This window comes from Theobroma cacao, chromosome 3 (assembly GCF_053813885.1).
Source record: "Theobroma cacao isolate CCN51 chromosome 3, ASM5381388v1, whole genome shotgun sequence".
NCBI classification, from domain to species: Eukaryota; Viridiplantae; Streptophyta; class Magnoliopsida; order Malvales; family Malvaceae; genus Theobroma; species Theobroma cacao.
The window spans coordinates 42783316-42807332 of NC_142641.1; the positions used below are offsets into that span (position 1 = coordinate 42783316).

Below are 24017 nucleotides of genomic sequence, written 5' to 3' on the forward strand. Positions count from 1 at the left end.
ATCAAAGTTTGTATAAATAATAACTAATTATAAATAATATGTTATAAAATCTAAGGTGATAACTAATAAAGTTATTAAGTGTAATCATATAACTAAAGTCTATTATGTATATATAATATATGACTTTATTATATATATATATATATATATATATATATATGAAATTAATGACATAATTTATATGTTATAATATTTTATATTAAAGTTTGTATAAATAATAACTAATTATAAATAATATATTATAAAATCTAATGCAATAACTAATAAAGTTATTAAATATAATCATATAAATAAAATTTATTATAAATTATAGTAATATTTATGCATAAATTAAATATATGTATATATAATATATTTATACAATTATATATATAACATTTTATATTACGAAACATTAGTAAAGTGTAATAATTATAACATATTAACATGTAGGATATTTACTATCATATATTATAATATTAACATATAAATTATCATTTAAAATATATAACCTGTAATTTCATATTAATACAGATTTATAAATAAATAAATATAATTAATATTAAATTGCTATCATTATGACTTGTATATGTACACATAATATTCTAATATATTTTAAGTATATTATTAATTAAGTTTACTATCAATTCTTCTTAATATATATAAATAATATTTTATATATTAATAATATAAATATGTAAAAAACTAGTTTAGTTTTTAAAGTGGATTGATCCAAAAATTTTAAAATAAAAAACCAATAAAAAAATTAATTGAACCAAACATTTTGAGCCAACTAATCCAATATATTAATTAAATCGAACTAATTTACTCAAATCATATTTAATTTGAGACGATAATTAATTTAAATTGATTTTACTCACCTTTAAATGTGGGTAACCATCACAAACGAAATTATGGAATGTTGGCCATTGGCCAAGTCTGGCCTAAATGGTCCTAAGAAAGGAATGGCACTAGGATGTGATTATAATGACCATTATTTATTATAGCCATTTTAAATTAGGAGAGCTGAAACAAGGGACCATTACTTTTGGTTGAAAAGTGGAAAATCATAATGATTTTCAAAAACAAAAAAAAAAATGATTTGAATAGTATGTATTTTTTTTTATTTTTGAGTTTAGCATAATTCTTGAATTTGTTATAAAAAGTTTTCAATAATAATTAGTAGAAAATAAGGAAAAACTTAAATGAACATTTTTTTGTATATAACATAGATGAATTTAAAATGTTTATAAACTCAAAAATATAAAATTTATTTTATTTTCCTTCTTTTCTTGGCCTACATGACTGCATTTGGGCAGTCATTCCATGTTCAGTCATTTGAGCAATCTATACAAATGCATGCACATTGACACTATACTCTAATATTATTTTTTTAAAAATAAATATCATGATTAAGAATCACAATAAATAAAATATTCTTATTGAAACTTTATTATTTATCTAAATACTCAAACTCTATGAAAACTCAATTAATATTTTAAAATTATTATCTAAATTTTATTGAAATTAAACAGATATTACTTACTAAATATCGGAATTATCATCTCCTATTACAACTTTTTCTCAAAGCAACTAATCTAAAATTTAGTCACTCCACAATCTTTTCAAAAGAAAAGAAAAATTAAATAAAGCTTCCTTTACACATTGACCCAATAAATAAATTGAATAAATAATTAAAATTTTGACTATAAGTTCTGATAACCTAAAAGAAAACAAAAAAGAGATCTAAAGGAAAATAAATGATTAATAGATTAGATTAAAGACAGGCAACGATTATAAATTCTTAATCCCAACCGTTTATCCAATTTAGTATTGTAAGAGAGATTAATTGAATAAACTATGAAGTCCTGAATTCTTGTACTACTTTTTATACCCAAACAAATTAAACTTGAACTTCACTTTTATTTGTGAAAAAGAGCTCCATGATTCATGTATCTTCTTTTTTCTCTTTCTGAAAAGAACAAAGAGAGTTGCTTGAATTACCTGAAATCTCCCTTTCTTTCTCTGATCTCTGCCCCAAAGCTGTTGCATTTAAGCTCTCTCTGAGTCTCCTCTTCATTGGTAAGCTACAAAGCTTTCAATTTTCTTTTTCCCTAAGATTTTTGTTGTTTATGCTTTCATTTCTTGTTCACCATTTGATTTTCTTGGATTTATTACCGTCTCTCACAATGTTTACTCGGAAAAGTTAGTTAATTTTTATATATGCTCTGTTGGGGTTTCCTGGGAAACCTAGAAAAGGGAAAGTTAATGCCTCTGGCTCTTAATTTTACACAATTTGGAAAGAAAAAAAGGAACCCAATACTTAAAAGCTTTTCGTTTCTTTTGCTTTATTTTCTTGGTAACCAAATTGTTGGGGACTTTTGCTTTCTGGGTTTATATGTTCCAGTTTCAACTGTTATGACATTATGGTAAGCAGTAGCTGTTCTGAAACTTTTGAATTATTTGTGTTATTTTGTATTAATTGAATTTTGACGTCTTGTTGATACAACCCATATATTTGTTTTCTTGGTCTGGTGCAGAGGATGAGGAGCTTCTAATATACATTGGAGATTGAAGGTTAGATTTTAAGGGTACAATGCGGTTGTTTCCTTCAAATTCGAGTGTGACAAAGGGGCAGAGTAATGGAGGAAGCAATCGCGCTTTGTTGTATCTCAATGTATATGATCTCACACCTATAAATGACTACCTTTACTGGTTTGGGCTTGGGATATTCCACTCTGGTATTGAAGGTATCATTTCTCCTTTATGTTGATTTGGGTGTTAGTTCTTGTTCTCATGCGTGTACTTTCTGCTCAGATGTGGATAATTTTGTCTTGAGTATCTAGTTGATTTAGTTGATTGGCATTGCTAGCTTTTTACCTTAAGCTTAGTTATTTGATGAATAGCCTTGGACATACAGACATGGCAGGATATGATGCAGTTCTTTTTAACAAAACTTTTAAAAGAAGATATTAAAAAAAAAAGGAAAATGAAAAAGAAAGGGATCTATTGGTTCATTAATGTCTCCAAGCAAGTTATGCAATTTAATTACTATTTTCACTGATGGCATTATTTGATCTCAGTTTGCTAACTGTTTTATGAAGTTTGTCCATAGTCCCCGTCTTTTGATGATTTCTTATTTATTAAAAAATGTTAATCTTTGATTTCTCCCGCCTTACTATTTTCAAAATTTCTGTGAATTTTAACCTATTGTTCCATTTTTGATAATCAGTACATGATTTGGAGTATGGCTTTGGAGCACATGAGTATCCTACAAGTGGGGTTTTTGAAGTGGAACCAAGAAGTTGTCCTGGTTTTGTCTTCAGACGATCAGTATTATTGGGCAGCACTAACATGTCTCGTTCAGAATTTCGGGCATTTATGGAACAGCTTTCACAAAAATACCATGGAGACACGTATCATTTGATTGCTAAGAATTGCAACCATTTCACTGATGAAGTGTGCCTGCAGCTAACGGGAAAGCCTATTCCTGGATGGGTAAATAGGCTGGCTCGATTAGGTCAGAAAACTGTCTGCTTTCATGTTCATGTTATCCAAGAAGCTGTATTGTATTAATGGTTTCTAGTGGTGGTAGATTGCATATTCATATGGCATGCTTATAAAAGAATCTCTCATTGTTAGATATTGCATTAATGCTAGCTCCTGATTATTCTGGCCCAGAGGTTGGATGGTTCCAACCATTATATGAATGTCTATCATTTCTTCTTCATTTTATGTAGGGTTTTGAAGGATGGGATGAAATAGCTTCTAACACTTATAGGATATGTAACAGTGGATTGTGTAGTCCTTGCAATTCCCTTTATCTGATCAACCAGGTTTTTGATGTTTCAGGTTCATTTTGCAACTGTCTACTTCCAGAAAGCATTCAAGTTACTGCAGTTCGACATCTTCCTGATCATCCAACATATTCTGGTAAGCTTCTTCTGGCAACCATGTCTCAAAGGTTTGTCATGTTCTCTACAAGTTTCACCAAATGTGCTTATCAGTTTTACTGCTGCACTGAATGGATTTATAATTGTCTTGCAAATGGTTTAGAAGCTTGGTTGCTTCGATTGTGAATTCTGACACTGCATTTGCACATAGTTTTCTGGACCGTGAGAACAGTGGAGCTGTTCTGCTAACTTGGGCTGTGAATAACCATGTGTAAATTGCATTACATATGAGATAAATTGTCTGTCGAAAATCTAAAAGCAATTATTCTGTGTTGCTATGCTTGTTTATTGTTTAAGTTTTGTTAACTTTCTGATTACTATTGCCGTCAAGTTTTTTATCAAGATATTCTTCCAATGCAGATGATGAGATATTAGATTCTGCCGCAACATCATTAACAGCAGAGAGTGAGGAAGAGGATTCAGATCATCATCTGCTGACAACACCAAATAGTGATGTTGCATTTCTGAAAGAAAAGCCAGTGAGGCTTGCCAAAGAACTCCTATGATCTTTTCTCCAACTGTAATTGTTTCTTTTTGGGTTCGTTCTATTATTTGTTCTTCTAGCATATGGTCCCAAATGCATCAGAGAACATGTCAGAGCTCTTCAAGGTACAGTGATGATGCTGTTGACTTCATTTTTATTTTAAAATGTGTGCTCATGCCTCAACTTATTCCTTTACTACGGTGCTAAGATTTAGATCTGTTAAGAGTATAACCCTTGAAGTCGTGGGTTGTTACTAGATGCTATTAGATTTGAAAGAATTTCCATGTTTTTGTAATGTATCACTCTCCGAATGTTGTGCATCCTGGCCAAATATTCAGATTCTGTATTATTAGCTGTATTTCCTTTATCTCATTGTGAGAAAATAAATATATTCTGACTTCTTTTGTTCATCGAACATAAAATTTCTATTTGGTTCTAGGTTTTATTGGAGGTGAAAGCTTGAATTTTGTGTTATTACTTGGATGGCTAGAAGGGTAATGAGTTCTCCAGTTGTGAACGCACGTAATCTGCATTGATTTGGATGAAATGGGTTATGCCCATAGTTTAAAATTGACAGCAATGTATCAAGCTCAAGTTAGCTATCATCTCAGTTTAAGTGAAATTTTCTATAAACCAACACAGTGAATTTGAAAGTATACTTGCCGAGAAGCAAAGGTGACTTTGTTTTATATGAGGATCTGTTTTCTGCTTTGCATCTGCCTTCAGTAAGAACGTTAAAGAAGCCAGCCAGTTCCTCTTGTTGCTTTCTCCAGACTAGGTGTCAAAGTCTCCATCTGGGTAGGACTGTATAATGCTGGAACCGTAGGGAAAAAAAAGTGCCGTGCCGTATTGGTAAGGATGATTCCTCAAGTGTTGGAGAAGTCGTCACAAACATTCAGTGACGCAACTAACACGAAACAAAATGAACTTTATATGGGGAAAAGAGTTGTTAAGGGCGTTGACTTGAGCAGTTTTGGAAAGCGAGGCTGCTTCTGGACTCTTGATAGGGAGAATAAAAGCAAGTCCTAGCAGAAAAAGACCTGCACAGAGTCTATGGTGGTCCACAAAATTAAAAAGTAATGCTGCAATTTCCACAATCTAGAGGGATTTATAGACTTGATCATTGATCAGTTGGCCCCAATGAATAAAAGTCTTTCTTTTAATTCGTAACTTCTCCAAGGAAGTTTCCTGCCCGCTTAACAATCTTGACGGAAAAAGATGGCTAAAACTTGGAAGCAACCATTCAAGTCATGTCGAATGTCTTGCTTAATGTTTCCTAGCAAAGGGGGTAAGCGTAAAGAGAGAAGAGTGAAGAATCTTATTTAATTACTTAAGGGCCCGCTCAATCCTCATTGACTCGGTGGTCTTTCACGCTTCCGGTCCTTGTGCGTGCGTGCTGGACTCCTCCTTTACTTTGCCCTTTTTTAAACCATTTTAAGTTCTCATCTTTTCATATATATAACATAAAGAACTCAGAAGAAAACTAAGCCTAAGCTAAGCATTTACTAGCCTGGTCCTTCCGTCCACGTTTTTGGCATTATAGTGTAGTGCAATGGATACTTCCGTCTTCTTCATTCTCCTTTTTTCTTTAGTTCTTTCAAGTACAGCGGCTTTTGAGTCCAGCTGCCCACCTGCAAAATTTGGTCATGGTGCTTTCGATATCAGGTTCCCTTTCAGACTAAAAACCCATCAGCCCCAAAACTGTGGTGACCGAGGTTTTGATCTTTTTTGCAGAAACAACTCCACCATGATCCACTTCCCATCTTACGGTGACTTGGTTGTCAAATCCATTTCTTATGATACAAGGAAACTAAATCTCCTTGACCCCAAAAATTGTGTCCATGAAGTTTTTCTAAACCTCAATCTTTCCCTCACTCCATTTGATTACTACCATGTCTTGAAGAACTATACGTACTTCAATTGTTCAGCTTCGCTTGGGCCCTCTGTCACCCAAGTCCCATGTTTAAGTGGTCCTCAACACCATGTTTATACTGTAGAATCTCCTGTTCCCGTGCCAGATTCTTGCAGGACAATAAAAACTGTCGCAATTCCATTTGCATACAGTTCTTATCTTTCCGACAGCAGCTTCGGTCTCGGGCTAACTTGGGACTTGCCAGAACGTCAGGACTCCGGCTCCCAGTCTAAAACAGGATGGTTCCATGTAGCACCAAAAGAAGGTAACTTCTCATCAATTCTCTTTCTTAATGTGATACATAGATTGGCTATTTTAGCTTGTGTCTTCTTTGCTCGAATTCGGTGATCCTGATGCAACAAATTAAATGAAACAAGTACTAGATGAACAATCTGTTAGCCAGTCAGGAACTCCAGAAAAAAATTTCATGCATTGGAGTTCATGTATATATATATGTTTGTAGTAGCTTATAGGTTCATTGGTAATAAACAGATTTGTGCACCAGCAAACATGAACTTGATCAACTTCATGTTTCCACCCTTAATTCATCACTTCATCGTATCTTAGTGACTCCTCCTTTCAAGCGTTTACTTTAGCATTGATAGTTGCCTTTTCTTCTCAGTTCATAGGGCAGTAAGTTTTTGTTTATTTATTATTAATTTTTATTTCTCCATTGACGTTAGTACTATTGTTGAGGCAGATAGATCAGCAGCCGACACATGGCCAAATTGTGGAGACCTCTGCTGGCTCTTTCATTTTCCTTCTTTATTTTTTTGGCACAGTTGGTGATTGATATACTTTTATGAACTGTCTGTGCTGCTGGGTGCTTGACCACATGAATCTATCAACGCTACTTAACACCATGCAATTCTAAAATTTTATAATATCTGTGAACAGGTGCCACAAAAATAGCACCAGAAACTCTTATTGCTGATTGTTGACAACTGATGTTTACTGAATTTAATGGTTAATTCATATTATGGTTCAAATTTTTGCAGTCCCAATGATAGCAGGCATGGTTCTTTTAGCTGCTGCAATGCTGATAGGCATGAAGATCCTTTATACCCAGATACTGGTTTCACATGTAGACAAGGAAAATCAATTTGTAAAGAAGTTACTAGCATAAAATCTGCTAAAAATGATTAAAATGACCATGTAAATTGAGTATTCAGTGTTAATTATAGTTGGCAACAATGCTTTTTTTCTTTTTTCTTTTTTCAGTGTAAAGGCTTTCTATCTTTCTTTTTCCCCAACTAGAGATACAAGTTGAGATATTTAGATAATTTTGTTCTGCCTCTATGGGTTGTGCTTTACATTTTTCTCAGGTTGGCTTTCCAGTGTATGTACCAAAAGAATATTGACCCAATAGCCAACAGACTCATATGCTTCTTTTCTTCCTTGTTTAAATGGGCTTAGATGGGTTTCAATCCTTGTCAACCCAATAACTTAATAAAAAATCCAAAGCCCAAAACGTTAGTCAAAGAAATTAAGAAACTCTTGCATTGCTCTGCTCTTGGTTGACCTTTACACTTAGGCTCTCCTCTGTCTCTCTCTCGCTCTCAGCAATCAGCATGCTTTGTTATTTCCTCTTTCGTAGCGGCATAAGTGTCCAATTTGGATCGTAGAAACAAAGGGAAATGGAGATTGTTGATCATTTTCTCCATGGGCATCCTTGACGCTGACTGAGCAGGAGAAGGTCAATGATGAAGTTGTCTGTTCGGGATGTGGAAACGGCTTATCGGGTCCTGTCTATGGATGCAAAGACTGCAAGTTTTACATTCATAAATCCTGCTCTCAACATCCAGAAGAGATCCAAAATTTCTTGCGCCCGTGCCCTCTTGTACTCAAGATTTTACTCTATATAAGTAATGCTTGTTTCAAAAGATGTTGCTCACCGGTATCCGTTAGCAGTTGTGGATCAGAAAGATTTGGAAGTTTGGTGCGGTATATGTGAGAAGCTGTGCTCTGACTATGCCTACGGTTGAGAGGAATGCAACTTTTTTTCTGATTTGTGCATGATGAACATTCCACGACAGATCAACGATCCTTCCACCCTTGCCCTCTCATTCTGCTCACAACTCCACATTACGTTTGTGTGGATTGTGATGAAGATGGCTCAGGCTTGGCGTCTCGGTACTGTTAGAATTTTGAGAAACTTGATATCATTAGTCATGGTGGTCTACTCTGATATCATTTGTCACGGTCCACGTTTCCAAAAGAAAAGGCTTATGTTTATATACCAAAAACTCATCTCATCGATCTGAGATCATAGACACGAAGCCCGAATCTTTAAATTTAGAAATTGAGAAACTAAAAGCAAGGTTGTAGAAACTTGAAGCAAAACTTAAGCGAATCTATCTGCACTAGATGAACTTTTGATTTCCTCTTTAAAGAGGGCTTTGATTCTCTTTCTTTTAACTTGTAAAACTCAGTTTCGTCGTCTAACATTCTGTCATTGACTTTTGTTTTTCTTCCCTCTATACCAAAATTTTCAGAGCTTTGGAGGCTCAAATTTATTCTTTGTCTGCTACTCTGTCTTGTTTTACTTTTACTTTGTTTGGGCATTTGCGGCCAAAAGGACAGCGCTTGGAGCCATCCTGTCCGCAAACGTAAGGATTTGGATTCATTGTTGTTGCAAAAACGCAATAAAAGAGAGATGGAAATTTTTAAAAAACACCTCCATAAACATCCCCTGTGGTTCATCGAGAAGGGAAACCAAAAGTTGTTCTGCACGTTATGTGGGGAACGCTTATCTGGCTCGGCATACGGTTGCAGCATGTGTAAGATTTTCATCCATGATCACTGTTCTGAGCTTCCACCCAGTATTGAAAATTTCTTGCACCCATGCCCTCTTGTCCTCAATATTTTATCGCATGATTACTTGCCCTGTGACTGTACTTTCTGTATGCAACCTATCGGCGCATCTAGCTATCACTACGAGGAATGTTATTTTGATATGCATGTTCAATGCGCCCTACAGCCCACCATGAAATCAGAAGGTGAGAAGCTTATTCAGCACTTCACTCACTGGCATCCTTTAAAGCTTATTCAGAACAAGGAAGAGGATCAAGTTTGTTGTTTCAAATGTCAAAAGGTGTGCTCTGGTTCTGCAACTGCTTATGGCTGCGAGAAATGCAAATTTTTCCTCCATGACTCTTGCATGATCAGCATTCCACGAAAGATCAATCATTTCTTCCACCCATGCCCTCTCATTTTGTGCACGAGTGGAATCTTTTACACGTGTGGGGGTTGTGAAGATAGCGGCTCATTCTTGACCTTCAGCTGCAGAAGGTGTCGCTTCGAACTAGATGTCAAATGCGCCGTACTTCCCACTGTCCAATCTGGAGGTGCCAAGCAGATTCAACATCCTAGTCACCAACATCCACTAGCACTCCTTGAAAACATAAAGGGCCGTGGTGTTCGCTGCAAAGCATGTGGGAAAATTTGTTCAGGTCTTACAAATACTTTTGGTTGTCGCAGATGCAAGGTTTTTTTCCACAAATCATGCGCTGTTGAATTATCAAAAGAGCTTCATCATCCCTTTCATACCCACAGTCTCACTCCCTCATCCTATCCACAGAATGATTCTTGTGCGGCATGCGGATTGATTGTCAGGTCTCTGCCATTCTATCGCTGTAACGAGTGCAAATTTAGCCTTCATAAGGATTGTGCTAAGCTCAAACCCTCTTATGAGTACGGACCTCACCCGCACCGTCTCACTCTTATTGATAAAACGGATGGAATTTACTGCGACATATGTTATGAGAAAGCCAACAACTTCTGCCTTCGCTGTGTGGTATGTAGGTTTAGCATCCATCTCTACTGCCATCCCTCAGTACCAACAACAATAGAACATAAATGCCATATACATCCTTTAACCCTTACAGAATCTCCTTTTGAATTTGAATTGAATTCACCAGAAGACGAAGATGAAGAGTTCTATTGTGATGCTTGCGAGAAAAAAAGAGACAAAGAAAATCCAGTTTATTACTGTGTAAGCTATAAATTTATTGTTGAAATCGGCTGTGTCACCTCCTCGGTAAGTTTACAATTTTATTTGCCACAATTTGTTCCTTTCATTGTTTTGAGCTTTCATATAAATTCTTTGAACTTTCACACAAATTCTTTGAAGGAGGATTAGATGAATTACTAGTTCTAGTTGGCTTTGAAACTTTTGTTAACTATGCTATTTTCTTATAATTTTAAAGAAATCTTAATTAATGTATATTTGGTTTTTTTCAGCTGTTACCATGCTTAGGCCGGAGCACCACCATTTCCATAGATAAAGATATTTCTAGAGGCGAGGCTGGGCTTGCAGAGCTAGACGAAATAATCGCAAAAATTAAAGAAAAGGCAGAGCCTCTAAAATTAGAATTAGAGAAATTGCAATAAAGTTTACAGGAAGTTGAAGACCAACTAGAGCTAATAACATGGGAACTAAATAAACTTGAGGAACATCGTTTCCTGTACAGTTACGAGCTTGAGCGAAAGAAAATACGGGCGGTACATGTCCCGGATGTACAAGTCCTCTTTCGACTATGGCCATTTCGCTCCAATCGCTCCGCCAGATAATTCAGTTATGTGATTCCTGAAACAACATTTATTACGGTCACTCAAGAACCATCTTTATTTTAATTATTATTATTTTTTATTTTTTTATTACTTGGGCCTTATCAGATATCAATTAGTTCTTTGGAACCTTCTTTTGTAGAGGCCCAGTAGCCAGGAACCAGTCCAGCTAAGTAATTAAAACTTAGAATGATCAAAACATTAGGTTAAGCAATCTAAAAAAAGAGAAAGGAAAACAAAAAAACAAAAACATTAAACAAAATAAAAAAAGAAAAAGAAAAGAGAGCCAGCTGGGCATGGCTCAGTAGGGTCGAGTCTGAGGTGAGATCAGATATAAAAAGCTGACCTCATTCCAGATTAGGGCAATTTCAGAAAATTTGAAAGAAAAAAATTTTTAGGAAGAATTCAAAACCTTTAATAAAAAGTGAAAAAAAAAGATAAAAGAATTGAAGATAGGAGTGAAAAAAAGGGCAATCTACCAGCTAAAAATATACCCAACAAAAAACAAACACGAAGAAAAAAACAGAAAAACAAATAAAAATGAAAGCCAATGGTTTAGCTTTTTGGTTTTTGTTCTGTTAGTAGGGTTTTGAATGTTTAGGAGTTTAGAAGGTGAGAAATCGAAGATAGGCACCGTTGAACAGAAAAGAAGGGCGGCGGGTTAAGGAGACGCTCCATCCATCCATCCAGGAAAAAGGTTGGATTACTCCTTCCATCCCATTTCAGTTTTTCCAAGGAACAATAACTCTTGTTTTTGCTAATTAAGGTATGACTTTGATTCGAATTTCACCTTATCCATTTGTAAACGGCATCCCTTCCTTCCTTAACCCCAAAGATCCCCCAACCCACGCTTTCATTGCCTCTTTACAGAGGGCTTTGGTTCTCTTTCTTTTTAACTTTTTATATTCTTCCATGTCTACCAAAATTTCCATTACATCTAAACGGTTGTGAATAGATTTTGATACCACAGATATCATTTTCAGGGCTTTGGAGGCTCAAAAATATTCTTTCTCTCTACTCTGTCTTGTTTCACTCTGCTTGGGCAATTTTCTGTCATCGTCTGATTAGCTAAAGGATTTGGATTTTGGATTCATTGTTGTTGCAGAAAAGCAGTAAAAGAGAGATGGATTTCATTAAACATTTTCTCCATAGACATCCTCTGTCGTTCATCGACAAGGGAAACGAAGAGCTTTGCTGCAGTCGATGTCTGAAATACTTATCTGGCCCGACGTATGGTTGCAGCAGGTGTAACTTTTTCATCCATGATCACTGTGCTGAGCTTCCACCCAAGATTGAACATTTCTTGCACCCATGCCCTCTTGTCCTCAAGGTTTTACCGCTTCCCCTTGTCTATAATTGTAATTTATGCATCGAACGTGGCGCTGGTTCTAGCTATCGCTGCGAGGAATGTAATTTTGATATGCATGTTGAATGCGCCCTAAAGCCCACCATGAAATCAGAGGGTGAGGAACTTATCCAGCACTTCACTCACTGGCATCCTTTACAACTTGTTCTTGAGAAGAAAAAGGAAGAAGATCAAGTTTGTTGTTTCATATGTCAAAAGCTGTGCTCTGGTTCTGCAACTGCTTATGGCTGCAAGCAATGCGAATTTTTCCTCCATAACTCTTGCATGACCAGCATTCCACGAAAGATCAATCATTTCTTCCACCCATGCCCTCTCATTTTGCTCACAAGTTCATTCATTTACACGTGCGGGGGTTGTGATGAACGTGGCTCATTCTTGACATTCAGCTGCGGAAGGTGTTGTTTTCAACTAGACGTCAAATGCGCCTTACTTCCCACTGTAAAATCTGAAGATGCCAAGCAGATTCAACATTTTAGTCACCAGCATCCACTAGCACTCTGTGAAAGCATAAATGGCAGTGAAGTTCGATGCAGAGCATGTGAGGAAATTTGTTCAGGTCCTACGTATACTTTTGGTTGTAGCAGATGCAGCTTCTTTTTTCACAGATCATGTGCTTTTGAATTACCACAACAGATCCATCATCCCTTTCATTCCAAACACCCTCTCACCCTCTCAGCCTTTCCACTCAAAAATTTTCAGTATTATTGTGCGGCATGCGGATTCGATGTCAGGTCTCTGCTAGCCTATCGCTGTGACAAGTGCGAATTTACCCTTGATAAGGACTGTGCGAAGCTCACACCCTCTTTTAAGTATGGACCTCACCCACACCTTCTCACTCTTATTGATAAAACAGATCGAATTAGCTGTGACATTTGTCGTAAGAAAGCCAACAACTTCTGCCTTCGATGTGTGGCATGTAGGTTTAGCATCCATCTCCACTGCCATCTCTCAGTACCAAAAACAATAAACCATAAATGCCACATACATCCTTTAACTCTCACAGATTCTCCTTTTGAATTTGAATTGAATTCACCTCAAGATGCACATAACATGGATGACGAGTTTTATTGTGACGTCTGTGAGGAAAAAAGAGACAAATTCAATCAAGTTTTTTATTGTGTAACATGCAAATTTATTGCTGAAACCCGCTGTGTCTTCTCTGTGGTAAGTATATATTTTTATTTGTTACAACTTGCTCCTTTCGTTGTCATGAACTTTCGCATAAATTCTTTGAATGAGGATCGGATGAATTACTAGTTATATAACTTAGAGGAAGTCTAAGACTGGCTTTGAAAATTTTATCAACCATGTCAATTTCTTATAATTTTAAAGATCAATTTTTGAAGTCTTAATTAATGAATATTTGGTTTTTTGTCAGCTGTTATCATTCTTAACTAATTCAGATGAGCAGAGTAGAATGAGCAGCAGAATCATTTCCACAGATGAAGAGAATTCTGAAATAGACCCCGTGCTTGCAAAGTTAGACGAAGAGATCGCAAAATGTAGAGAAAAGGCAAAGCCTTTCGAATTAGAAATTGAGTCCCTGAAAAGATTAATTCAGAAACTACAAGCAAGGTTACAGGAACTTGAAGCAAAACTAGAGCCAATAACATGGGGACTAGATAAACTTGAGGAAGATCGTTTCCTGTACATGTATGAGCTAAAACACAAGATGAAGGGGAAACATTCGATTGAAGCTTCACCTTGAGTCTATCTTGATCATGGCATTGTCAGGTGAACATTTCAAAAGAGAAGCAGTATTATGTTTGAAGATTGAAGTTGGAATATTGTAGCATCATTAAAGTTTTTCTACTGAATTTGACTTGCTGATGCCCAAATTTTCAGATGTTAATAGCAATAGTGATTTTGTTTACTGCTGGGAAGGTGTTTTAGGGCTGTTGACGATTTGAAATGTGTTATAGTGACGCTAACTTCAGGCAGAGGGCTATGGGGTCTTTGGTTTCTGACACTTGTCTGTTAAATGTACAAGTTCTTGAAAAAAAAATTATGTTGGGGGACATGAGATGGCATTTTGTTTCATTTGCTGGGCAGGGCCACTTTGACCCTGTGTAAAAAGAGTATGATAGTTATGAGAGGATGCTGGAACTATAGGCTTTTCTAAGGAAGGTGGACTCTTTTGTGGATAAGTTTTTTCAATGAAATTTCTGAAAAAGTTGCTGATAAGTTGACTAAAGAAGAGGTTTATAGGTAGCAGGATCTTCTGCGGATTTATGGAACTGGTGAGGAAAACTCTAGCTTGTGAAGTATCGAATGTCTTGTAATCTATCACCGGGTGGCTGACTTTCTGCTCTTGAATTGATGATTTTTGTGCTACTTGATTGTCTGTTAAAGTTTTTTTGTGGTATTAAGGGTAGGAAGGGTCGGGTTCTATTTTGTTCTACTGCCAGGACTTGATGTGTTTGTGTATAGGCAGGATTGTGCATGTATCAGTCATGGAAAGTGTATAGTGTCAGATTTTTGTATAGCAGATTTTTCTTGGTAGATATGAGTAAGATTTAGAGAATATACCTGCTTTTTGTGCCCAGGTATAGCCCAAAAATCACTGGTTCTTTACTGATGTATTTTGAAGGGGATTATTCCACCCTTCTTTGCAATGAAACTACAATCTTTAAAAAAAAAAAAAATAGCAATAGTGGTAATGCGTATTTTAAATAAATCATAATAATGGTATTTGGAGTTCCTTGCCAGCTCCATCTTTGTATAAGACTGTAGTTTTTGATAAAATATACGTTGTTGTTCCTCCTCTCTCAACCCACAAGGGTTTTTGCTTTCATTTGCCCTTCCTATTTTTTTATCTACACCTTTCTAACGAAATCTGGATGATGTCTGAAACGATTTCTTACACACCAACAGTTACTGCTAGGCTTGTCTCTGTTTTGTGCTCCCTTGGTTTGCGTCTATATTTGTCAAAACATAATGGTATAGGTCTCAATGGTTAGCCACCTTTCAGTAATCTGAGAGCACATTTGACTCTGTTTGTCAGCTAACCTATCTGAGGTATTCATGAGTAGCAACAAATATTCATGAGAAGATGTTTTTCTGATTTGGGAATTTAAGCACTTGGTTTTTTAGAACTTGGGTGATAGAATATGTAATAATCAAAACGGGTTCAGTGTTCCTTATTCAAAGTGGCAATTTTGTCACATATATACAAGGTGGGTTTGATGGCCAATGTAAGAAAGGAGAATGACCAATAAAGCTATCTCTATCCTTACTTTCATCCAACTCACGGAAAGCAAAGTTGGATGCTCCATCCATCCATCCAGGAAATAGGTTGGATTACTCCGTCCATCCCATTTCAAGTTTTCCAACGAACGATAACTCTTGTTTTTGCTAATTAAGGGTGTGACTTTGATTCCAATTTCGTAGGATTCCTGACAGCTTGAACAATTTTTGAATGATCTGGTTTTGGAGCGTTGGGTCTGAATCTTATGTTTTCTTTTGGTGCATATAGGAATCTAACTAGTCAACTAAAAAAGGGCAGATGGTGTAATAATAGTATGCCGTAATGATTGAATTAGCACTCCTCCGAAAGAGAAGGTAGGCTAGTTCACACCGGAACCAAGTCTGCAAGCTACGACAACAGAGGCAATCGTCATCATAACTCATATTGGCGAGTTCAAGAAGCAATCCTCGAAGTGTGCACTCCGACAAATAAATGCGTCCCATCTTATTCATGCCTCCGTGTGTTTGGCCCCATTTTCACCAATCACAAGCCTCCAGGCACAGACCTTCTTCCAGCTTGCAACAAAGATCTCCATTCAAAAGTTTCTGGAACCTAAACCTATCCCAAGCCGAAATTTTTTAAAAGGAAAATATAAAATCCTCTCGGAAAAACAAAAATTTCATGGCTTTTCCCTCTAAATCCATCGCCTTTATTTCCTTTCTTATATTAACAATCACCGAAGTTTCTCATTCCATTCCCTTCATTGTTCTCCATGGTAATCCTTTTTCTTTTTCCTTTCCAATCACTCTGTTTCTATATCAAGCTTAAATTTTTCTGGGTTTTTCTTTTCAGGGATCGGAGATCAGTGTTCCAATCGTGGAGTCAAACAGTTCACTGAACTTCTCACCAACTTTTCTGGGTCTAAAGGATATTGCTTGTAAGCTTCATCAACTCTCTTTCTTTTCCTTTCCTTTTTTTTACATGTTGACTTGATATTCCTTTTTAATCATGCAGAGAAATTGGAGATGGGACATGGGATTCCTGGTTTATGCCTCTCGAAGAACAGGTAAAACTTTTACGACATGGAAAGATCTCTTAAGTAACCTCATTTGGGATGAGACATTTATTGTTGTCTGGCTTCTTCTATGACGAACTTTGTTGCTTGTTTACAGACAGCTGTGGTTTGTGAGAAGGTGATAAAGCTTTCTGGGTAGATCTTGGTTTTCTTTTGTTGGTCTGGGTTTGGAGTTTGTTTTCCCTTTGACAACTTCAGTATCTTACCAACAGGTGAAGCATATGAAAGAACTGAGTAAGGGTTACAATATAGTTGGTCTGTCCCAGGTAATTTATATTTTAAAGTAACGAGAGAGCTTAAAATTTTTTACAAAGTGATGCAGTAAACTTCATGAAAAAATGATGTGTTGAACAAACGGAGTTAGTTTATCGTGCCATTCAAGTTTTTCCAATGAAATTAACTAATTGATGCATAAATACCTAACCAAAAAATTGTTTTAAATATTGAATCCATCATAAATAATGGGGTTTGGTGTTCCTTGAGAGTTCCATTTAAGACAATAGCTATTGCTAAAATAGACATTGCTGTGTCCTCCTTCCTCAAGCCACATGGGTCTTTGCTTTAATTTATGCTTCCTATTTTGTTTTCAACACCATTTTCATCCTGGCATTTCTGATGTAAATTTTTCTTTTTTTATATTATATCATCACATTGAGAATAGAAACTAAGAGCTTACACGTCGATGCTCACACATTGCCCATTCAATTGATTTATCTCAAATTTGTGTCTGTGTTTTTTCTTTTCTCCCATAATTTTTGATGTGTTAATTCTCGAACCTTTTCTTTGTGGTGCCTAGTAGAGAAATCATTGTTTGGTTATTTCTATAGTTTGATGCTGAGGCAACTTCCATATGTGGCTGTCATTCTCAATCTTTTACTTGGTTTGACAGGGCAACTTGATAGGTCGAGGTGTTGTAGAGTTTTGTGATGGTGGACCTCAGGTAAGAGCCAGCTGAACCCAAAACTTCTTGGTTTATCTTTTGCTCAAAAGATTAGCTAGTTGTTGCAGAATAAGATCAACTAAGTTTTGCAATGTATAAGGAGGTATGAGGAAAATGGAAAAGTTAACTTTTTGATCATGTATTTAATGAATTTCACACCACCATTAGTCATTGGTCTCTGTTTTGTGCTGTCTTTATTTACATCTGTTTTTCCAAATCATCATGATTTCAATGGTCAGCCACATTAATCTGAAAGCACTTTTATCTCTGTTTGTTAGCTAACCTATCTTAATTATGCCCTTGATCATGTATTAAGTGCTGGGATGTACTCTATAGTCATGGACTCCGGAGTCTGGACTCAATGTTGAATATTCTAGGAATTCTATTTAATATGAATTGAATTTTCTTCACAGGTAAAGAATTTTATCTCTTTAGGAGGGCCTCATGCTGGTACTGCTTCTGTTCCTCTTTGTGGTGTAAGTACTATAAAGACTTTTTCATCTCCTCTCTGAAAGATTGCAGATTTAGAGATAAAAAATGAAATAGATTTGGCATGTATGAAGGCTGCTTGTAAGACCTTTATATGATTATAAGATGGCACCATTTTGGGTGAGAAACTAATACACTTCTAGTTCCATACCTGGGAAATTCTGCATGTCCAACACTGTCAATTCTAAAAAACTGAGCATATCTTATGGAACTCCAGTTGAATATGGCAAACCATAAATTTTATTTATTGCATTCAAATTGAGTCTTGCACAGAATAGTTACAAGATTGAAGAGCTAATTATCAAGATTTGACATTAAATCAAGGGATAATAAGTATTTTGGGTCCTAACAGGTTCAAATCAAAAAAGCTGATTTGTTTGCCTGTGCGCAAAAGAACCAACTGCATATTTTCAATGCTTACACTCTAACTCTAGTTCAGAGGATTTCATATGTTATCTATGCATTAGGAAGCCATTGTGGCAATATCCAATGCGTTGTGATGTCATGGAGTGTATTTCTTAACATGAGCTAAATGTGTCATAGAATAATTTTACTGATAGAATTGATAAAATGACTTGGTAGATAATAGTTTTAGTCTAGTTTAAACTCCTTAAATCCTGTCAGGATCTGTAGTGTATGTTGTTAAAGTGATTCTTGTGCTATTGCAGTCTGGTTTTCTGTGCCTGATTGCTGACAAGCTTATCAAGTCAGAGATATACACCGACTATATCCAAGTATACATCTCTCTCTCCAAGGCTCATTAACTCATACAAATTTTTATTCATGCTTTTAAGGAACATTGTAACTTTAATCAATGTAAGAATACTTTCTTACTGTTACTAATTTCAGGTACATGATTGGCACTTTGCAGGCTCATTTGGCTCCGAGTGGTTATCTAAAATTACCAAACGTGAGTAGCATACACTACTACCTGGAAAATGAGATGGAATATACAGAAGTGGTTGTACAGCTATGACTCTCCAAATTATACAGGAGTCAGATGCTTCGCAACCAAAAATCTTTTATATGCTTAGTTGTGTTTAGATCTCGTCTTTAAGAGGCTAAAATTTTAACAATCATGTCAAATTTCCATGTATCTTTTAATTTCCAGGATATAGTTCATTATTTGGAAAAATGTAGATTTCTTCCAAAGCTTAACAATGAACTCCCTGGTGAAAGGAATTCCACTTATAAGGAAAGGTTCACTCGCTTGCAAAACTTGGTGCTTATCATGGTGAGCTGAAAGAATGCCTCTTTAGCTTTTCCAACCTAGATTGGTCCCCTAGCTTCTTTTTTCTTTTTCAGTTTTTTTATTTAATTGTCTCAATACATGCAAACTTTTCTGTTAATTTTGCTCATCTTCTACTCAAAACAGTTTGAGCAGGACAATGTCTTGATACCAAGGGAAACCTCATGGTTCGGATACTACCCAAATGGGGCCTTCAAGCCCGTGATTCATCCTCAAGAGGTACAATACTTTCTCCTGAAAATGTTCATTTTCTTAAATTTTTATTGAAATTCTTTGTTCTTAAATATGAAAATAGCCTGCCTATCCCTGAAAGTTCATCTTGCTATATATGTTGTTGTAAAAAATAATTCATATCTAAGCTCATATTGTTTGTATGCCCTGCATATCTGTTCTCTTTCACATCTCCTATAAATTTAGAAAAAAAAAAATTTCACATCTCCTACAACCATGACTGTCATTGCACTAACAAAGCTTGAATTCTCATTCTGGTGTGACACATTCTAATATGAGACTGATTGGTGTGGCTGTTAGGATATACATATTAGAAAAGCGAAAAGAGAGTGACAATTGAGCAAAAAAAAAAAGGAAAGGAGAATGACAATGGGGAAGAAGAAAGAATCCTTGTAGACATGGCTGAAAATAATGTGATGGCATAGTTTCTTTAGTTTCCCGACAAGCATTGCTGTTTAGAGTCTTTAAACCATTTCCAAAGCACAATTTTGAATTTGAAGGGAAGAAAACCGTTGGAAAGTTATTACATGTGCCAATGGATCTGATATCTTGCACTGAGTTTTGCTACATTTAGATTGCTCTGGGGCCTTGGATGCAAATCTTTGAAGACATTGCTGGCAATCATCCATCTTTGTTATCTAATTTCTCAAAGCTTCTTGTGATTCCTTAATCTGAAAGATAACTTACAGCAATTACTTGGTTCTAACGTGGAGAATATAAGGCTACCTCATACTATTTTATCTTGTTGATGTTTGAATTTGAAATTTTTTACCCAATACTCCTCAAGTCTAGCAGCAAATTGTGCCAAGATCAATGTTTTACATTCTGCTCATGCTTTTTCTACTTTAAGTGGGAGCTTGGTTTGCTTTACATGTCAACAATATCACTATCTATGCAGACAAAGCTTTACACAGAAGACTGGATTGGTTTAAAGACCTTAGATGATGCTGGAAGGGTCCACTACATTAGTGTCTCCGGAGGCCATCTTGGAATATCCAGGAAAGACATGAAAAAGCATGTTGTACCTTACTTGAAGGATCAAGCATCAATGGTGGAGAGCATTCAAAGTAGTTATGCCAAAGTGCAGGGATCTCATCACCAGATCAGGCAAAGCCGCAAGAGAAAACAAGAGGTCCCTTGGTTGCAGGACAAAGCATCATCTGAATTGATACTTAATGGATCATCATACTACCAGTGGCCCTCGTCAGTCCAGAGCTTTTTCAGGGAATTACTTGGACTTGCAAAAGATTAGCCATATCTTTATTTTTCATATAGAGTAATACTTGAATTGAATTATAGATTCAATAGAGGTCATCAAAGATCATCTACACATGGAATTCAAACCTCATAATCTTACTGGCTTGCGCTTAATGCCTACCACTGCAATTTTACCAAAAAATTCTGCCAACCTTTTCTCAACACAGGTTGGGCAAATGTACTATGATGGGAATCTGAACTTCATAATATGAATAGCCCTTGCAAGGATAAACCTGAATTATTAGCATCATTAGATGAAAATTATGTTTTCTACAAACCATTTGGTGTCTGCAATAAGCATAATACAAGGCATTTACTCTGAACCTGTTATTGTTATTCCAAATATTTCGTTGACATTTTGGTATCTCTGAGTAATTTAAGGGTCACACAGTCTTTTACATTGGTTGGCTGACCCTTTTCTGCCGTTTCTTTATTTAATTTCTAATAATAACGAAATTTCTTGCAAGTGGTTAGCTCAGTGTATCCTAAAACTTCAGCACAGATGCTGGTTCAATATTTGGCAGCTACTCTGAAGCAGCAATTAGATGCCTCTTCATTTTCTTTCCTCTCCAAAGTGGCATTATTGGTCATACGTCAATCGCCTAGCTTGGGATTCGATGCCATATGTAAGAAAAAGGTATGACCAACAAAGCAGTCCCTCTACATTTATTTTGCCTTGACGGGCAAGGTCCGACTTGACTTCCTGTTTGTCTCTTTACTTTGTCAAGTTCTCTTGAATTTATTTGAACAGAACCACTTAAAATGGGAAGATATTCAAAGAATAAAGTGAAAAAAAAAAAGATGAATGAAATTTGTCTTGTAAAGCAAGGAATCTAAGAATTCATGCCAACGATTGCACAAATATGGTAAAGCAAGCAAAGTAAGTCCTGGTATATCCTCTTAAAAAAGGAGAATGAACCTGCCCTAGGCTTTATTGTTTATTAATTATATAGGCTAGAGCAGACTTAAACCATATTTGCAAAAAGAGGCAAAGAGAGATGAATATTGAACATTTTCTCCATAAACATACTTTGTCCTTCATCCAGGACGGAAATGCACTAGCAGCTATCTGCGATGGGTGCGAGAAACCCATATCTGGCCCGTGCTATGGTTGCTGCACCTACTGCGAGTTCTACCTTCATTACGAGTGTGCTAGGCTTCCACGGCAGATTGAGCATTTCTTTCATCCACGCCCTCTTGTCCTCAAGCTTTACTACTACACATGTAATGCTTGCTTCATGCCGAGCTCTGGTTTCAGCTATAGCTGCGTCACGTGTCATTTCAATATGCATGTTGACTACGTCTCACGGCCCACCATAAAATCTGAAAGCGAGGGGCTTATTCAGCATTTCACTCATTGGCATCCTTTAACACTTGTTGATCCCAAGAACAAGCAGGAAGAAGATCAAAAAGTTTGCTGTGCCATATGTGAAAAGCTCTGCTCCGATTCTGCCTATGGCTGCCAGCAATGCAGTTTTTTCCTCCATAACTCTTGCATGACCACCGTTCCAAGAAAGATCAATCATTTCTTCCACCGATGCCCTCTGATACTGCTCACCTATCCATCCTACGCCTGTGGGGGTTGCGAGAAAAGTCTCTCAGGCTTGACCTACAGCTGCGGGAAGTGTCGTTTCAAACTGGATGTTAAATGTGGTTTACTTCCCACTATAGAGTCCAAAGGTGCCGATATAATTCAACATTGCACCCATCCACATCCATTAGCACTCCTGGATCAAAACAAGGATATTGGCAGTGAGGTTCGAGGTCGATGCAGAGCATGTGGAGAAGATTGCTTATATCCCAGTTTTCGCTGTAACAGATCATGCGACTTCTTTCTACACGCATCCTGCGCTGAATTACCACAAGAGATCCATCATCCCTTTCATCTCTGGCACCCTCTCAATCTCACATTTTTTTGGCAGCAGCAGCAGCATAATCGTTCTTGTTTTGCACGCAGCCAACGACACGACGCGTTTCTGCTGGCCTATTGCTGCTTCTGGTGTGATTTTACCCTTCATAAAGATTGTGCTCAGTTCACACCACCATTCAATTATGGAAATTACTTACACGCTCTCACTCTCTGTGACAAAAGGCCTTCCCCTTTCGACTGCAACGTTTGTGGCAAGAAAGCCAAAAAATTCTTCCTTCGATGTGCGGTGTGTGGGTTTAACATCCATCCCTACTGTCTACCTTCAGTACCAAAAACAATAAGACATAAATGCCATATAGATTCTTTAACTCTTACCAAATCTCCTCTCGAATTCGAACTGAATTCGCCAGAAGTTGCAAACAATTCGGACGATAAATTTTACTGCGATGTTTGTGAGGAAAAGAGAGATAGAAGGGATCCAGTTTATCATTGTACAGAATGCAAATTTAGTGCTAAGGTTGGCTGTGTCATCTCTGAGGTAGGTTTACATTTCAATTCTGCAAACACTAAATCAAGGCCTGAATTTGATTTTCCAGAATTCAAGCAAAGTGTTTGCATTCCCTTTCTGAACTCAAAATCCTTCTGGTTTTTCTGTAGTTGATACCATCCTATATTACTCCTGGGGACCAGAATGCTGAGAGCAGCCAAGTCATTTCAATGGATGAAGAGAATTCTGCAACAAACCACACACTTGAAACGCTAAATAACGTGATTGCAGAGCCCAGTGCAAAGCCAAAGCTTTTGATGGAAGAACGTGGGCCTTTAAAAGTAGAAATTGAGCCTTTAAAACTAAAACTTGGACAACTGGAAGCAAGGTTACAGGAAATTGAAGCAGAACTGAATCAAACAACAAAGAGACTAGATAACCTTGAGGTACACCGTTTCCTCTGCATGTACCAACCGAGGCACAGCATGAAGGAAAATTATGGATTCGACTAAAGCCTCGACTTCACGGGGGCTGGCTCCAGAGCAGTCTTACAGTCTATCATGACATATGTATCAAGTGTAATGATAAATACTGGCAAAGGTGTTCGCCATGTCAAAAACCTGTCTTATTTTAATTGAATTGTAGATTGAATAGAGATCATCTAAACAAACAGAAATCCAATGCTCGATGTCTCCCTCTGTGATACTTGACAAACACTTTCTCCCTCCCCTTAAGCTTGAACACAAAGGTAGGAATCTATCAGAATTCTGATGGAAACCTGAACGGCATAGTTGGTATCTCACTGACTGATACTTACCCTTCTGTAAGAAGCTTAAATTGCTAATTGATGAAGGGGGCAATATTAATAATTGATGACCATCCTTCACGTTTGCTTCTGCGTAATTACAACAGTATAATTAACTAAACGGTAATCATTTATATTACAGTTCGAGACTCCTTATTCTTGGC

At 36.5% G+C, this 24017-nt stretch overlaps 6 protein-coding genes across 9 annotated transcripts; all 6 read left to right on the forward strand.

Annotated features, from left to right (window-relative positions):
• The first annotated feature begins 1785 nt into the window (after window positions 1-1785).
• Window positions 1786-4838, forward strand: LOC18606208 (deSI-like protein At4g17486). The gene is made up of 5 exons (XM_018118154.2): window positions 1786-2061; window positions 2520-2729; window positions 3212-3499; window positions 3832-3912; window positions 4293-4838. Exons 2-5 carry the CDS (start codon window positions 2576-2578, stop codon window positions 4436-4438), a joined length of 669 nt encoding a protein of 222 aa, XP_017973643.1. The 5' UTR covers window positions 1786-2061; window positions 2520-2575; the 3' UTR covers window positions 4439-4838.
• A 1025-nt stretch (window positions 4839-5863) lies between these two features.
• On the forward strand, window positions 5864-7536 carry LOC18606209 (RING-H2 finger protein ATL22-like). Of its 3 annotated transcripts, none has more exons than XM_018118152.2 (2): window positions 5864-6593; window positions 7342-7536. In XM_018118152.2, the coding sequence occupies exons 1-2, from the start codon at window positions 5969-5971 to the stop codon at window positions 7452-7454; spliced, it is 738 nt and encodes a 245-aa protein (XP_017973641.2). In that variant the 5' UTR covers window positions 5864-5968; the 3' UTR covers window positions 7455-7536. The 3 variants fall into 3 exon arrangements, with proteins under 3 accessions (XP_017973641.2, XP_007039745.3, XP_017973640.2); XM_007039683.3 differs by lacking the exon at window positions 7342-7536 and adding an exon at window positions 7029-7320; XM_018118151.2 differs by having other exon boundaries at window positions 5867-6593; window positions 7327-7536.
• A 446-nt stretch (window positions 7537-7982) lies between these two features.
• Window positions 7983-10565, forward strand: LOC18606210 (uncharacterized; the record flags this gene model as incomplete). Its single annotated transcript, XM_018116725.2, has 3 exons — window positions 7983-8278; window positions 8365-8417; window positions 8761-10565. Coding segments are annotated over 3 exons (2058 nt in total), but the record flags the coding sequence as incomplete, so codon positions are not given.
• Window positions 10566-11183: 618 nt separating this feature from the next.
• LOC18606211 (uncharacterized) lies at window positions 11184-14808 on the forward strand. Of its 2 annotated transcripts, none has more exons than XM_018116723.2 (3): window positions 11184-11663; window positions 12003-13427; window positions 13642-14808. In XM_018116723.2, exons 2-3 carry the CDS (start codon window positions 12021-12023, stop codon window positions 13969-13971), a joined length of 1737 nt encoding a protein of 578 aa, XP_017972212.2. In that variant the 5' UTR covers window positions 11184-11663; window positions 12003-12020; the 3' UTR covers window positions 13972-14808. The 2 variants fall into 2 exon arrangements, with proteins under 2 accessions (XP_017972212.2, XP_017972213.2); XM_018116724.2 differs by having other exon boundaries at window positions 11184-11594.
• Window positions 14809-15957: 1149 nt separating this feature from the next.
• Window positions 15958-21014, forward strand: LOC18606212 (uncharacterized). The gene is made up of 12 exons (XM_007039688.3): window positions 15958-16225; window positions 16303-16387; window positions 16465-16516; window positions 16623-16643; window positions 16738-16791; window positions 17415-17465; window positions 17879-17941; window positions 18623-18688; window positions 18826-18864; window positions 19066-19188; window positions 19330-19422; window positions 20333-21014. Exons 1-12 carry the CDS (start codon window positions 16132-16134, stop codon window positions 20684-20686), a joined length of 1095 nt encoding a protein of 364 aa, XP_007039750.3. The 5' UTR covers window positions 15958-16131; the 3' UTR covers window positions 20687-21014.
• A 143-nt stretch (window positions 21015-21157) lies between these two features.
• On the forward strand, window positions 21158-23844 carry LOC18606213 (uncharacterized). Its single transcript, XM_007039690.3, has 3 exons — window positions 21158-21328; window positions 21738-23099; window positions 23219-23844. The coding sequence occupies exons 1-3, from the start codon at window positions 21194-21196 to the stop codon at window positions 23558-23560; spliced, it is 1839 nt and encodes a 612-aa protein (XP_007039752.3). The 5' UTR covers window positions 21158-21193; the 3' UTR covers window positions 23561-23844.
• The last annotated feature ends 173 nt before the right edge of the window (window positions 23845-24017 follow it).

What these genes read in the sequence shown, in the direction of transcription:
- LOC18606208 (XM_018118154.2), top strand. Translation starts at nt 2,576, where the DNA reads ATGCGGTTGTTTCCTTCAAATTCGAGTGTGACAAAGGGGCAGAGTAAT. An exon ending in ATTCCACTCTGGTATTGAAG is followed by an intron (nt 2,730 to 3,211) that starts GTATCATTTCTC and finishes TTTGATAATCAG; the next exon opens with TACATGATTTGGAGTATGGC. An exon ending in AAATAGGCTGGCTCGATTAG is followed by an intron (nt 3,500 to 3,831) that starts GTCAGAAAACTG and finishes TTGATGTTTCAG; the next exon opens with GTTCATTTTGCAACTGTCTA.
- LOC18606209 (XM_018118151.2), top strand. Translation starts at nt 5,969, where the DNA reads ATGGATACTTCCGTCTTCTTCATTCTCCTTTTTTCTTTAGTTCTTTCA. An exon ending in CCATGTAGCACCAAAAGAAG is followed by an intron (nt 6,594 to 7,326) that starts GTAACTTCTCAT and finishes AAATTTTTGCAG; the next exon opens with TCCCAATGATAGCAGGCATG.
- LOC18606211 (XM_018116723.2), top strand. Translation starts at nt 12,021, where the DNA reads ATGGATTTCATTAAACATTTTCTCCATAGACATCCTCTGTCGTTCATC. An exon ending in CCCGCTGTGTCTTCTCTGTG is followed by an intron (nt 13,428 to 13,641) that starts GTAAGTATATAT and finishes GTTTTTTGTCAG; the next exon opens with CTGTTATCATTCTTAACTAA.
- LOC18606212 (XM_007039688.3), top strand. Translation starts at nt 16,132, where the DNA reads ATGGCTTTTCCCTCTAAATCCATCGCCTTTATTTCCTTTCTTATATTA. An exon ending in ATATAGTTGGTCTGTCCCAG is followed by an intron (nt 16,792 to 17,414) that starts GTAATTTATATT and finishes TTGGTTTGACAG; the next exon opens with GGCAACTTGATAGGTCGAGG. An exon ending in AAAACTTGGTGCTTATCATG is followed by an intron (nt 19,189 to 19,329) that starts GTGAGCTGAAAG and finishes TACTCAAAACAG; the next exon opens with TTTGAGCAGGACAATGTCTT.
- LOC18606213 (XM_007039690.3), top strand. Translation starts at nt 21,194, where the DNA reads ATGCTGGTTCAATATTTGGCAGCTACTCTGAAGCAGCAATTAGATGCC. An exon ending in ATGCCATATGTAAGAAAAAG is followed by an intron (nt 21,329 to 21,737) that starts GTATGACCAACA and finishes TCCTTCATCCAG; the next exon opens with GACGGAAATGCACTAGCAGC. An exon ending in TTGGCTGTGTCATCTCTGAG is followed by an intron (nt 23,100 to 23,218) that starts GTAGGTTTACAT and finishes GTTTTTCTGTAG; the next exon opens with TTGATACCATCCTATATTAC.